The 13,319-nt window shown below is 41.0% G+C and overlaps 1 protein-coding gene across 9 annotated transcripts in view; it reads left to right on the plus strand.

Annotated features, from left to right (window-relative positions):
* The window catches only part of macf1a (microtubule actin crosslinking factor 1a), a 170,195-nt gene that overhangs the window by 39,985 nt on the left and 116,891 nt on the right, over positions 1-13,319 (plus strand). Inside the window, exon 1 of one of the 9 annotated variants that reach the window (XM_058377511.1) lies at positions 4,787-5,065. The exons of the other annotated variants lie outside the window; for them this stretch is intronic. Coding sequence (XP_058233494.1) covers positions 5,011-5,065 — 55 coding nt within the window. The 5' untranslated portion in view covers positions 4,787-5,010. Of the gene's footprint in view, positions 1-4,786; positions 5,066-13,319 lie in introns of those variants that run through there. 9 annotated transcript variants of the gene reach the window in all.

Here is a 13,319-nt window from a genome sequence, read left to right on the forward strand (position 1 = left end):
TAGAACACAAGTTAAGAAGCTAGCATGTTTAAGAAACACAAGTTAACATGTTTGAGAAAAACAAGACATCAAGACATCATTTTTAGCCAACATTTAGCAGACCAGACACATTTTAGATCAAATCCTTCTCATTTAATTTCCCTGCTTTTGAACCAAGCATTAAAAATAAAGCTAGCTGCTATCTGTGCTTCACACTCTAAACATCGAGCCTGAGGCTACGCTGCTACGCTATAGTTAGAAAACACAGGTTACAAAACGTATCAGACTGTTCTGTTGTAAGTCAGTGTTTAAGGTCAGTGATGAATGGTCACAGACAGGGTTAAAATCCCACAAGATTAGCTTTTACTGTGTTCTGCAACCAACAATAAAAATAAAATGAATGACTCATGACTCATCAACATTTTGCTGCTGTTTAGGCCTCGAGACTGCAGTTTGTACAGGAGGATTAGGATAAAGAAATGTTTAAATAATTCCTCATTCCTCTTTATATTATTTTTTTTAAATTTTCATTTTATTCTTTAAAAAAAAAAAACAACAACTAGAAAATAATTCAGTACAGCATAAAGTGCTGGTAACAGTTGAGGTTTGCATTGCCCATGTTTTTCAGGAAAACTTTAAGTTATTTATTTATTTATTTATTTATTTATTTATTTAAAAGTATGTATTAAAATAGCTTTAGTATATTAAAATAGAATATAGTGGCTATAGATAATCCAATGCATATGCATTAAATAAATAAAAAAAATAAAATATCAATGATTTATTTTTAGATTTAAATAATTGATATTTTATTTTAATTAATTAATTAATTAATTTATCTATCTATTTATTTATCTGTTTATTTTTATACTAAAGTAACAGCCATGCCCTGGCTTTTTTTTTTTTCTTTTTCTTTTTTTTTTTTCCTTTTTTCATCTTTTAAATCTTCAGTCTCTGTCTGCTTTATATTTAAGCGTGATTCATGTAATTGTCAGTAGGAGCTGGCGGCTTCAGTCTGGCCTCCTTTTGTGCTCAGGGTGTATGAGTGCAGTCAGGCAGTCGTAAGCCTAGTCTCGGACTAAAAGTGTACTATGTTACCACTGTGGCTTGATGCACCATTAGTCTTAGCAACAGATCGCTATGAATAACAACACAAAGAGGCTCCTGACTGAATTAAACGGGTAATATGGTTTAATATAATGTAAAGAAGATCGATATCCAGGAGACTGTAGCACCTCCGGCTTTGTCCCACAGGACTCGCTGACCAACATGACCGCACCACAGGCTCACTCTACTTCGAGGCGTATTTGTGTGCTCTTCTTAAAAACAGCGCTCTTCTTTTCAATCCTCTTGATAACCAGTGGCTAATTACAACCCGTTACCTGAGCACTGCCTGCAGTTCACGTTCTCACGGGAAACGTGTTTTTTGTGTGACATGTGTTTATGTGACATCACAAACTGTGTGTTTGTGAAGGTTTGAAGAAATATTTTGGCTGTGAGGTGTGTTTATATCACCACAAAGTTTGTCTTGAGGATTTAGGATATTTGTTAAGCACACATTAGTGGCACACAGTGTGTTTGAGTCAGGACAATGTGAGGTATTTAATTGAATAAAGCAGATTTTATGCCTTTTTTTGTCACAAAAAACCTTTTAACTGTAAAATATATTACACACACACACCCCTCTGAACAAAATCCAACTACTCAATTATAAGGCTCATTATTTAACTGTACATGAGTAATAATATTTTGGAGCTTCTGTATATAGAACCAAGTTGACATGTTGCTGATGGGTGGTGTGTTAAATTTGATTTAAGGCCATTTAAGTAACCCTTCCTCTAGTATAGTAAGTTAGAGAACGCCATATTAAAAATACTGTAACTTGGGATGTGAAGGAAAAGAAAAACACTGACTCCTTGGCTATGATTCATGGTCCTATGGGGAGAACCACTAAGGGTAAACACACAAGACACGCACCATGGTACACACCAAAAACCCGAGCTGGAACATCATGAGGATGAAGTCGGTTGTGTAACATGCAAAAACTAAGCAGAATTTTGCAAATGATACTGTTATCATTAAACACTGTTAGATAAATAAACCATGCCTATTCTGATAATATTCTGCCATAAGGTGAAATCATAGTTGAGGGCTGGGAAGTGGACCTTCTTGATATAGCACCGAGTAAAGATGATGAGATTAGGCGCTGCAGTATAAAGAGTGGGAATCTCCAGAGAGCGAACAGTTTGATTGGATTTGAATTCAAGGTGCTATACAATACAAAATCGATACAAGATGCTCAGCAGTGAGAGTTCTGTATCCTTTATTATCATCCTCTCATGGTATGGCCACTCACCGATTATAAAACAGTGTTCTAGTGTTCATCCATTATGTAAATACATGCCTTAGGGCTGGTAGAATACATTTCACAATATGTAATATTTACATGGTGAAGAGAAAAATATTTGAATGTACTACATTTAGACACCTAAAATAATGCTTATATAATAATATAATGATAATATTTCTTGCCAAATGATTCTTTAAGCCGCTTGTTGTTGGAATGGGGCTCTGAATAAAATGCATATTATTTATGGCTTACATTATTTTCAGATTTTTATACTTCTGCCACTAGGTGGTTCTGTTGAATCCTAAAATCTGATTGATCTGATTGATGGTTTTTATTATTTCAGTAAAAGTAGCTCTGAGCATGGCTCTGACTATGGCTCTGACTATGGCTCTGACTATGACTGTGACTGTAGCTCTGACTGTAGCTCTGACCGTAGCTCTGACCGTAGCTCTGACTGTAGCTCTGACCGTAGCTCTGACCGTAGCTCTGACCGTGGCTCTGACTGTGGCTCTGACCGTAGCTCTGGCTCTGAACATAGCTCTTACTGTTTCTCTGACTGTGGCTCTGATTATAGCTCTGACCGTGGCTCTGGCTGTGGCTCTGGCTGTGGCTCTGGCTCTGGCTGTGGCTCTGGCTGTGGCTCTGGCTGTTGCTCTGGCTGTGGCTCTGACCATAGCTCTGACCGTGGCTCTAAACCTTCGCTCTGACTGTGGCTCTGACTGTGGCTCTGACCGTAGCTCTGACCATAGAGGCTTATATGAAAGTAATGTGCTTGCTGTAATATGTTCTATAGTAACAACCACCACAGATCTTTGTACCTAAGACATAATAATCAGATTAAAAAGGTGTTTAACAAAGTAAAACCTCAAGGTGTCTGTAAGGAGCTGTTTATTTCACATTTATAGAAGAATTCTGTATCAGCACTGTTTAAGAGTCATGTTTTCTGCCAGAACAGAGGACTTTGCGCTTTCTGAATTCACCGGAAGATTACATGTTGCTCGAGAAAGAAATTAGGCTAGTGAGGACATGATTGTCTCTAGCTGTTATGATGTAAGGTCTAACAGGGAGTAACTTGTTTCACAACATTAAATGTAACCACTAACAGGGTGCAGGTATGTTATGTGTCATTCTTTGATCACTGAGATATAGTCAGTTGGAAAATGCTGTGCTATATAAAAATGAAAAATAAGGGACATGCCATTATAAGGAAATGAGTGCTAATGACTGCATCATCACACCCCCCAATAGTCGCTGATTACTTTTCTTGACTGCATGTTTTCTATCATGCTTATATTTCAAGTTACTGAATTATGCTGCATTCAAACATACAGCAGCGAAGCAAGCAAACGTTTTCCCCGAGACCCGATGACTGCCAGCGACGTGAGTGACAGCGACATTATCGACTAGATATGGGCGTGTCCAGCGGCACAACAAAGTTTATGCAAATATGAAGCAACTCTTTGCACTTTTGACTACCAATGGGAGTGAAGACAGTAGAGATCCGTGGCACAGAGCACACACTGCTTCTCCTTCATCTCGTATGATATAATGCAGATATACACAGCTGAATTTTCTATACAAACACTCAAGAATGTTTCGTTTTAGTGCTAGGAAAACAGATTTGTTGTCGAGGTGGAATATTAGTTATGCCACCCGCTGAGGAGAGTTATTACTATGGCAACCAGTAATAGGACCACCTCCTGGTGACTTGATAAAATCACTGTATGTGTGAACGCAGCATAAAAAGCCATTTGAGATTCAGACTAACTGTGAATTATGTCTTAGTGGAGACAGTATAAAAATGGGAGATGTTTATGTGGCGCGTTTAAACAGGAAAATCTAATCTAGAAATAACAGAAAAATATTAATGTAAGTAAAAGAAATAGGAACACCACTCTTATTAAACGGCTCCCTTAGACGTTTAATAAGGGTCTCACTTCTTGCTTTTATCTGTTTCTTCATCCTCAGGAAATGATTCTGGTTTAATATTCTGGTGTGAAATGTCATATGGAAGCGCTAAGCAACCCTCACATACACACAAACATCTGGTTCATTCACACAGCACACAAAAGCTAGACGGAAAAGAGCGTTAGTGTTATGCAGGGTCAGTTTGTTTGAACACTTTCTCACATTCTTTCCTCTCACACGCTGAAAATGTATGTATGTGTTATCAATCAATCAACTTCTGACTTGAGCATGCAAACACACCTACACACACCCACACACACACGCACACGCCCACAGACGCATGCTCGTATACGTCTGACTCATGACAGGAGTAAAGCATATGCTCTGGCTCGAGCAGTGACATCACCTGCTTTTGTGGTCAAAGTACAGTTCCGGCTCAGAGCACGCTGCTCCCTCAGAGCTTACCAGGCTGCTGACTGGTACACACACAAATCCGCAGGCTTTTTTTAGCCTGTAACCAACAAAAAGCAACCAAAAACAGAAAACTGACGCTTAAGACGCCTGGATTTCCGTAAAGACCCTGGACCTTTAACATCTTGGATTCCATAGAGTTTACAGATGAGCTAATGCGTCTTCTCTTTTTTTTTTTTTGAAGTCGTTTCTTACTACGTTCACATTTTCACTTTCCTTCCTTTTTAACTCTTTCACAGTTTGTAGTTCCTTTTTTTTTGTCTTTTTTTTATTTCTTTTGGCGTTTATATGGCAAAGTTGATATGAGCGCTGCGGCATCATACAGACAATATCTTCAAGACCTTGAAGTCAAAAGAGGTTGGTGTTATTCTTTTAATAGTTACCTTATGGCTAAATCGAATCAGTACGAACTATGATGTGTCTAGAGATCCCCACACTTACTGTTTATTGAGAGTTCAGGTGAACTTGCAACAAGTCACTGTTTGGTACATGTCCCATTGGCACTCGGTGGATGAAAAATCATCTACATTGAAGTGAACGCAGTAAATTCTAGCTTGGTGAGCGTGCACGCTTTGGAGAGTTTCTGCACTGCTGTAACTCATTGGGTGGGGTGTTGATGCTCCTTTGGGACAGCTGTCACCTGTTGTAGTAGCAGACCTAGGCCATGGTCAGTGGTGTTTCTGTAAATTCCTTCTCCTCACACGTCCTAATATTTAGTCATTTAGTCTTACTCAAGATGTCAATTGTCTTGTGAAAATCCTTTTTTTTTCTGGGAAGAGTGATGTCATGCTAATGCATCCTCACTATTGTTTGTTAATTGAGCCTGAAGCTAGAATAAAAATACAGAGATAATAGATCAAGTGTTTGTATATGTCTTTATGCTTAAGACAAGGAATCATATAATCTGGCCTGAAGGCAAGAAGACTAAGTGATGGATAGGTGTGTGTGTGTGTGTGTGCGTGTGCGTGTGCGTGCAGGGTGTACTGCTGCTATGACTGAGGTGAATGGATATGATTTGTTTAAGAGGCGTAGCCTCATCTTTCTCTTTCTGCCCTAGAAAGGTTATGCAGTTTTATCTCCTCTGTACTGTGTGTGGTCTCCTATTAGAAATTGAATTGTATTTTATTTTATGTGCTATCTGCCTACATTCTTCTTTTATCAGCTTAAATGAAACGGTGTGGCATTTGTTTTGGTGTTGTAATTCAATCCTGGATCATGGGACAAACAGTTGGATAGTGGATGGCACCAGGCGTGTGTGTGCTGACCATATGGATAAGAAGTGAGGAGGGGTGTTTAATACCTCACTAACCTCCACACACTGAGCCTATTGTCCGGGGTAAAGCTGCTTTCTCAGAAAAGTCACACCGTAGGAGTTTAAACTTTAATAAGATTACATTTGAGGCTCATTGGGTTTGTGTGTTTTTGGGTAAAATATGCGTATGCGAGTTTTACCTCTATGCCAGTCCGTGGTATGGCCAAAAGTATGTGCATCATCAAACACATATTTTGAACTTCCTAAACCATAGGCATTAATATTTCTTTGTCTGCCTTTTCTGTTAAAAGAACCTCCACTCTTTGGGAAGGCTTTGCACTAGATTTTAGAGCTTGGCTTGTGTTCATTCAGCTGCGAGAGCATGAGTGAGGGTGATGTCGGGTGAAGAGGCCTGGTGTGTACTTGGCATTCCAGTTCATTCCAACAGTATTCAATGGCTCTGTGCAGTACACTCAAGTTCTTCCACTTCCACTTCCACATTGGCAGAACATGTCTTCATTTGACATGCTTATACAATTGTGTACTTCTAACTTTGTGTTTGGAGAACGTCAACATGTGGGTGTGATGGTCGGTTTGTCCATGTAGCATATCTGTCCGTTGGGTCATAGCCTGCGGTTATTCTCTTAACTGGACCCTATTTTCTGTAACCCTGCACCCATCACTGTGAGATCTCTGAAAGGTCCTGGTAGAAGTTGAAACATAATACACAGCATTATTAAATACCAAAGCCAGTGTTTCATTGTTCTACTTTTACTGATGCTTATCTAAACAATTTATGTATCCTAATTTAATAGTAAACAGATGGACTAGGTAATGAAAACTTCCTAACACCTCTACCAGGTTCATTCCTTGTATTGTGCGTATGCTATGATGTAGCTATGTATAAAAATATGATGCCTATTTTAAAGAGCTTATTTGGCATAGAAATACTTGAATCTAGTTAGGGTTTACTCTACAAGGTAATTGTATACTGTAATTTTTTCATTCAGCATAAAGACAGCACCAAGAATCTCAGAGACAAAGTTTCAGTTTGTCTCAGAGACAAAGTGACCATATTTTTAAAGGCCCTTTGAAGTAAGTGCTGTTCGTCACGACAAATGGCTGCCACGGGCGGTTCCCTCTTCTGATGTACCCCACATACTTTTCATCATGCAGGCCACTTCAGTGGTATGAGGGGAAGACACGTGGTGATGAAAGTTTAAACAGGTGAGGATGAAATTACAGCCAGTTCCACCTGCGTGTCGTGAGGAGACAGATGGCAGGTAGAGACGACATGTCACATGGCACACAACCCCGTCTCATCCTATAACACGAGTTACAATATGATGATCCTTATTCTGCTCTGAGATGCAAATACATAAATGTTCCTCCATTCCTCACATCCATTCGTCACAAACTCACAAGACCAGTTTCAGTGGCTCTGAAACTGACAGCATACTTTTATAAAGACGCAACTACAGCTTTGCTCCAAAATTAGACATGGAATTTGATGTTGTAGGGGAAGATAAAAGCTGTTGTAGTTTGCACTACAGTTACAACTTTCTGCTCACAAGCCTCTTGCCGTCAGCTACTAGAGAGAATTATCACAGTGTTTCCTACACACCGTGTGCTCTGGCTCTTTTATTCACATTGTTCTTGCATGATTATTAAAAAAAATCCAGTGGTCACGTCTGACTACCTAGGCCATATCTGGAGCTGGAGCATTGCCCTTCATGGACGTCATGGACATGATCTTTATAAACTGAGAGCGGATACAGTGTTGTGAAACCTAATCAAAAACAATACATAACCGGTACATTAAAAGATTACACACCAAATGTCCTTGGAAGTCTGTGACATTGTTAGTGCACTGCCCTTTGCTTTGAGCTGTTATGAGTTTTAGCCTGATGTGACGTTTGACAAATGATAAGGATAAGGTAGCAGGGCAAACAGATAGATGTCAAGGCAGTGGTTCGAGTAAAGAGTGTGAGACATACACTGAAGCTCAGTATGACAGTGTAGCTACAGCACATATGTAGCGTTAGAGATAAGAGCCGAGGCCAGCATATCGCGATCGTGCCGGCAGGGTGTGGCTGCCTCTGATGAGGGACACAAACAAGGCAAAATAGTCAGACAGCTCTGTTGCGCTCCCTAGGGATGAAATCAGTGATGAACACAGCTAGACTGAGCACAGAGTTTAGGCCGAGTTCATTTGGATATGGAAAGCCAAGCTGATAACGTCATGATGTGGCGTTCACTGAGAACATGTCCCGCCCTGGTCCTGTCACCACTGCTCTGGTGTGTGCAGAGGAAATTTGTCTTAATCCGGATAATCCCTTTTCACACTCGGGACATCATTAAAAGCTTTATTGTTATTGTTATGCGCTCACAACCATACAACTCGTTATACTGGATATGATGCAAGTTCCACCTTCCCTTCATTTATCTAGGTAGATGGAGGATTGATCTGGAGACCCTCCTAGTAACAGTGGGCAATTCTCACACTAGTTAGAATGCCAGTCATCAGGCGCACACACATTCACAAAGCAGTCCATTTTCCTGCAAACCTGCTATGAGGTGGACAAGGGAAGAAAACCGGAGAATGGTTTAAGGTTTTTACATATCTGAGCTTGTTAGGAATCTTGGGTCAGAGCACAGGGTCAGCCATGATATGCCATCCCTTGAGCTGAGAGGGTCCAGGGCTTTGCTCAGAGGCCCAACAGTGGCAACTTGGCAATGCTGGGGCTTGAACCCTAACCTTCTGATCAGCGACCCAGAACTGTGGAGCTGTGAGCTCTTACACAGAGCTCTCCGTATCTGTATGTGATTCAGTCATAAGCGCTACATCCTAAATCTTTAGTCTCTTGCTCAGTTTTCCTACGACATTTCTTTTGTTCTTCATGCTTTTTCTCCTATCAGCATCTTGCAGGATAAACATCAGAATACCACATTATGATCCTGATCCTTGATGATGCATCTCTTCTGCTCAGACATTACTGGGAATTGCACAAAGTATCTTTCCTATAGATGTCTGTGTCAGTCTTCCTAGGAATTCAGTCCTGGCTTGTGTACACCCATAAAACCCTTCCTAATTAATAGAAGGACATGTGTGAAGGGTGATACAGGATCTATGTTTCTTTCTATAGTCTGAACAAAGAATTCAGATTTGTCAGGAATTGTAAGAACAAACATTCTAAAAATCAGATTTAATAAATAAGCTAGATTAGCCTGTTGTGTAAACAAAAAACTTTGAGATGTTTGAGCCCTTAGGCAAGTGAGTGGGTCTTGCATATCTCGTCTAGCATACATCCACACTGCGATACCATGTAGCCTCGTTTCACAATCTTTTCTAAGCCTGGACTAAACGCTGCTCAGCTGCCGGCTTGACAGGGCGCTATCTCGCTAATGACAGAGAGCCGTTATGGTGTAATTATGTGCTGTACATTGTGGAGGAGCGATGCATTGTTCGAGCTCTGGTGGTGCATTTTATGTGTGTGGGTGTTAGTAAGAACGCAGTGCTTGGGCCCCGGAGCTAACATGGTGAAAGTCTGTTCTCTCTCTGCTGACTCAAGACACAGCCATGATGTCAGTTGCAGCTGTGACTCACTTTAATCTCATCATTCAGTCATGCTAACACTTGCTCCTTATCTCGAAGACTTCTAGCTTAACCTTATGTCTATTTTTTTAGGATTAAAGTTCAGGCTTCAGTTTGTTTGCTGACCTGGAAGATATTCTGCATGCTTTAATTGATTTGGTTAACGATATACCAGGGAAATGGATTACAAATCAATTATGGGTCATCATGGAGGATTTATCACTTCTGTAACCTGTATCACATTTGTTTAAAGCTAGGAGTAGATATCAACAATCAAAACGAACACTTTATCCGTCACATAATCAGACTCGAATAAAAAGTGAAAGCATGTGTAGATGGAAGGTCAGATGACAGGGGGTCAGAGCAGTTGAAGCCGACAGGAGGAAAAAATAAATATCTATATAGATTAAAAACTCCATATGTATCAGAAAGATGTGTGTTTATGAGAGACAGATGGTCTGTCACTTCCTGTTTGTTCCCAGGCCTCTAGTCTGCACAGTTTGTGAGCTGACATGGGCTATACACTTCATACAAACATGGGCAATGAAGCAGTGAGAAAAATCTGCTGAAAAATGGTGAAAATTAACATAAAAGAGCATGGAGGGTCCTGATGCAATGAAAGATTTCTTTGATAGTACATCTGACTGTGTGTGTGTTTGTGTAAGACTGTATATTTGTTTTATTTGGCGGTTGTCGGTTGGTCCTATGGTTTGTGGGGTCCTTTTTCCCCTCCCCTACTTTCCTCTAATGGCCCCCAAGGCTTTCAGAAGCCCCTCTCTTTCCTTTTTCTAACTGTTTTTTCTCTCTCCAGTTCCCACACTTTGACATGGCCATTTTTTTCATAGTAAACACCATAATTTAATTTTGATGCTGATGGAGCATGACACTAAAACTTTTTAGGTATCTTACATATTAACAAACTTCAAACAAGCCGAAGTCTTCCAGGGCCTAGTGCTACTGAACCACACCTAGCTCAGACCTGGAGTGGCTTATTAAAAACGGATTAGTGCTTCATAACGAGCCTGAGCCAGGAGCACTCGTTAGCACTGCAACTGACCGTTTAGTGCATTAATGAGAGCAGGGCAAAATGTGCCTTTTTAATTTATAGAGGCCTAAGAGAGTCCCAGAACTTTCAACTTCATGTTCTTTCACCTGGTGCACTGGTAATTTCACATTACACTATATAGCCAAAGGTTTTGGGACATCTGCCTTTACATGCACATGGATGTATTATGGAAATGGCCCGCCCTTTGCAACTATAACAGCTTCAACTCTTCTGGGAAGGCTTTCCACAAGGTTTAGGAATGTGTTTATTTGTGAATTCAGGCACTGATGTTGGATGAGAAGGCATAGCTCCTGCCCTAAATGATCCCAAACGTGTTGGGGTCAGGACTCTGTGCAGGCCAGTCAAGTTCCTCCACACCAAACTCACTCATCCATGTCTGTATGGACCTTGCTTTGTGCACTGGTGTGCAGTCATGTTGGAACAGAAAGGGGCCATCTCCAAACTGTTCTTACAAAGTTGGGAGCATAAAATTGTCCAAAAATGTCTCGGTATGCTGAAGCATTAAGAATTCCTTTCACTGGATCTAAGGGGCCAAGCCCAACCCCTGAAAAACAACACCTGAATTCAATGATTTGGAGGGGTGTCCCAAAACTTTTGGATCATACACTTATAGTGTATGTCTTCAAACACGTAAATAAAAAGACCTGCCTCACGTTATATTGACCATCAGGCTCGTCTCCTGTGTCTGACCTACATGCATTATTTTCTATTGAGCAAGTGGACTTTAAGCCCATATCATGAGTTAAGCAGTAAACAGTATTGACACATTGCTCTTTAGTTTTGTAAAGTAAGACTTTAGATAGATAGCAGTCTGTTTCTGGCATATACACTATATTGCCAAAAGCATTCGCTCACCCATCCAAATAATCAGAATCAGGTGTTCCAATCACTTCCATGGCCACAGGTGTATAAAATCAAGCACCTAGGCATGCAGACTGTTTTTACAAACATTTGTGAAAGAATGGGTCGCTCTCAGGAGCTCAGTGAATTCCAGCGTGGAACTGTGATAGGATGCCACCTGTGCAACAAATCCAGTCGTGAAATTTCCTCGCTCCTAAATATTCCACAGTCAACTGTCAGCTGTATTATAAGAACGTGGAAGTGTTTGGGAACGACAGCAACTCAGCCACGAAGTGGTAGGCCACGTAAACTGACGGAGCGGGGTCAGCGGATGCTGAGGCGCATAGTGCGAAGAGGTCGCCAACTTTCTGCAGAGTCAATCGCTACAGACCTCCAAACTTCATGTGGCCTTCAGATTAGCTCAAGAACAGTGCGCAGAGAGCTTCATGGAATGGGTTTCCATGGCCGAGCAGCTGCATCCAAGCCATACATCACCAAGTGCAATGCAAAGCGTCGGATGCAGTGGTGTAAAGCACGCCGCCACTGGACTCTAGAGCAGTGGAGACGCGTTCTCTGGAGTGACGAATCGCGCTTCTCCATCTGGCAATCTGATGGACGAGTCTGGGTTTGGCGGTTGCCAGGAGAACGGTACTTGTCTGACTGCATTGTGCCAAGTGTAAAGTTTGGTGGAGGGGGGATTATGGCGTGGGGTTGTTTTTCAGGAGCTGGGCTTGGCCCCTTAGCTCCAGTGAAAGGAACTCTGAATGCTTCAGCATACCAAGACATTTTGGACAATTCCATGCTGCCAACTTTGTGGGAACAGTTTGGAGCTGGCCCCTTCCTCTTCCAACATGACTGTGCACCAGTGCACAAAGCAAGGTCCATAAAGACATGGATGACAGAGTCTGGTGTGGATGAACTTGACTGGCCTGCACAGAGTCCTGACCTCAACCCGATAGAACACCTTTGGGATGAATTAGAGCGGAGACTGAGAGTCAGACCTTCTCGTCCAACATCAGTGTGTGACCTCACAAATGCGCTTCTGGAAGAATGGTCAAAAATTCCCATAAACACACTCCTAAACCTTGTGGACAGCCTTCCCAGAAGAGTTGAAGCTGTTATAGCTGCAAAGGGTGGACCGACGTCATATTGAACCCTATGGATTAGGAATGGGATGTCACTTAAGTTCATATGCGAGTCAAGGCAGGTGAGCGAATACTTTTGGCAATATAGTGTATATGCAAGCAGGGAAGACTTTTTGCACCAAGACTTTTTTTAATCCAGACACAATCCTGTTTTTCCCAGTATGAATTCTGGACATATGACTCATTTTATTTGGTTTCTTTTTTGTTTTAGTTTTTAGTCATTTGGTATGTGGTGTTTTTAGGGTGTTTTCACACGTATTAGTCAGGTTGTCAAGTCTGAATCACAATGAAATTGGTTGGGTTGGGTTTTACACTGTATGTAATTCAATGACCAACAACATCAACAACAAACAGCTCTGGCTGAGTCTGTGAGTCTGTCAGGCCTGAAACTGTCCTTGAAATTCTATTTCATTTATTGTTCAGAAATACAGCAATGGAAAAAGGTCAACAAAACACCAAGTGCATGCACAAATTGCATTCATCAAGCTGACACAGAGAACACCGGTGCTAAATGAACGATTCGGGAATTCTGTAACTAGTTTAAAACATTTTGTCCATGCATCTAACTTTTATTTTCTATACATGCTATATTTGGTTCATTTCCTGAAGTTGGTTCAGTTCAGAGCTGAAGCACTTACTCAGTGCACTTAATCCATGCTAGATTACGCTTGACAGAGACGACCTTGCTCAGATTCTCTCAGAATGGTTTTGGT

Source organism: Hemibagrus wyckioides, linkage group LG24 (assembly GCF_019097595.1).
Source record: "Hemibagrus wyckioides isolate EC202008001 linkage group LG24, SWU_Hwy_1.0, whole genome shotgun sequence".
NCBI classification, from domain to species: domain Eukaryota; kingdom Metazoa; phylum Chordata; class Actinopteri; order Siluriformes; family Bagridae; genus Hemibagrus; species Hemibagrus wyckioides.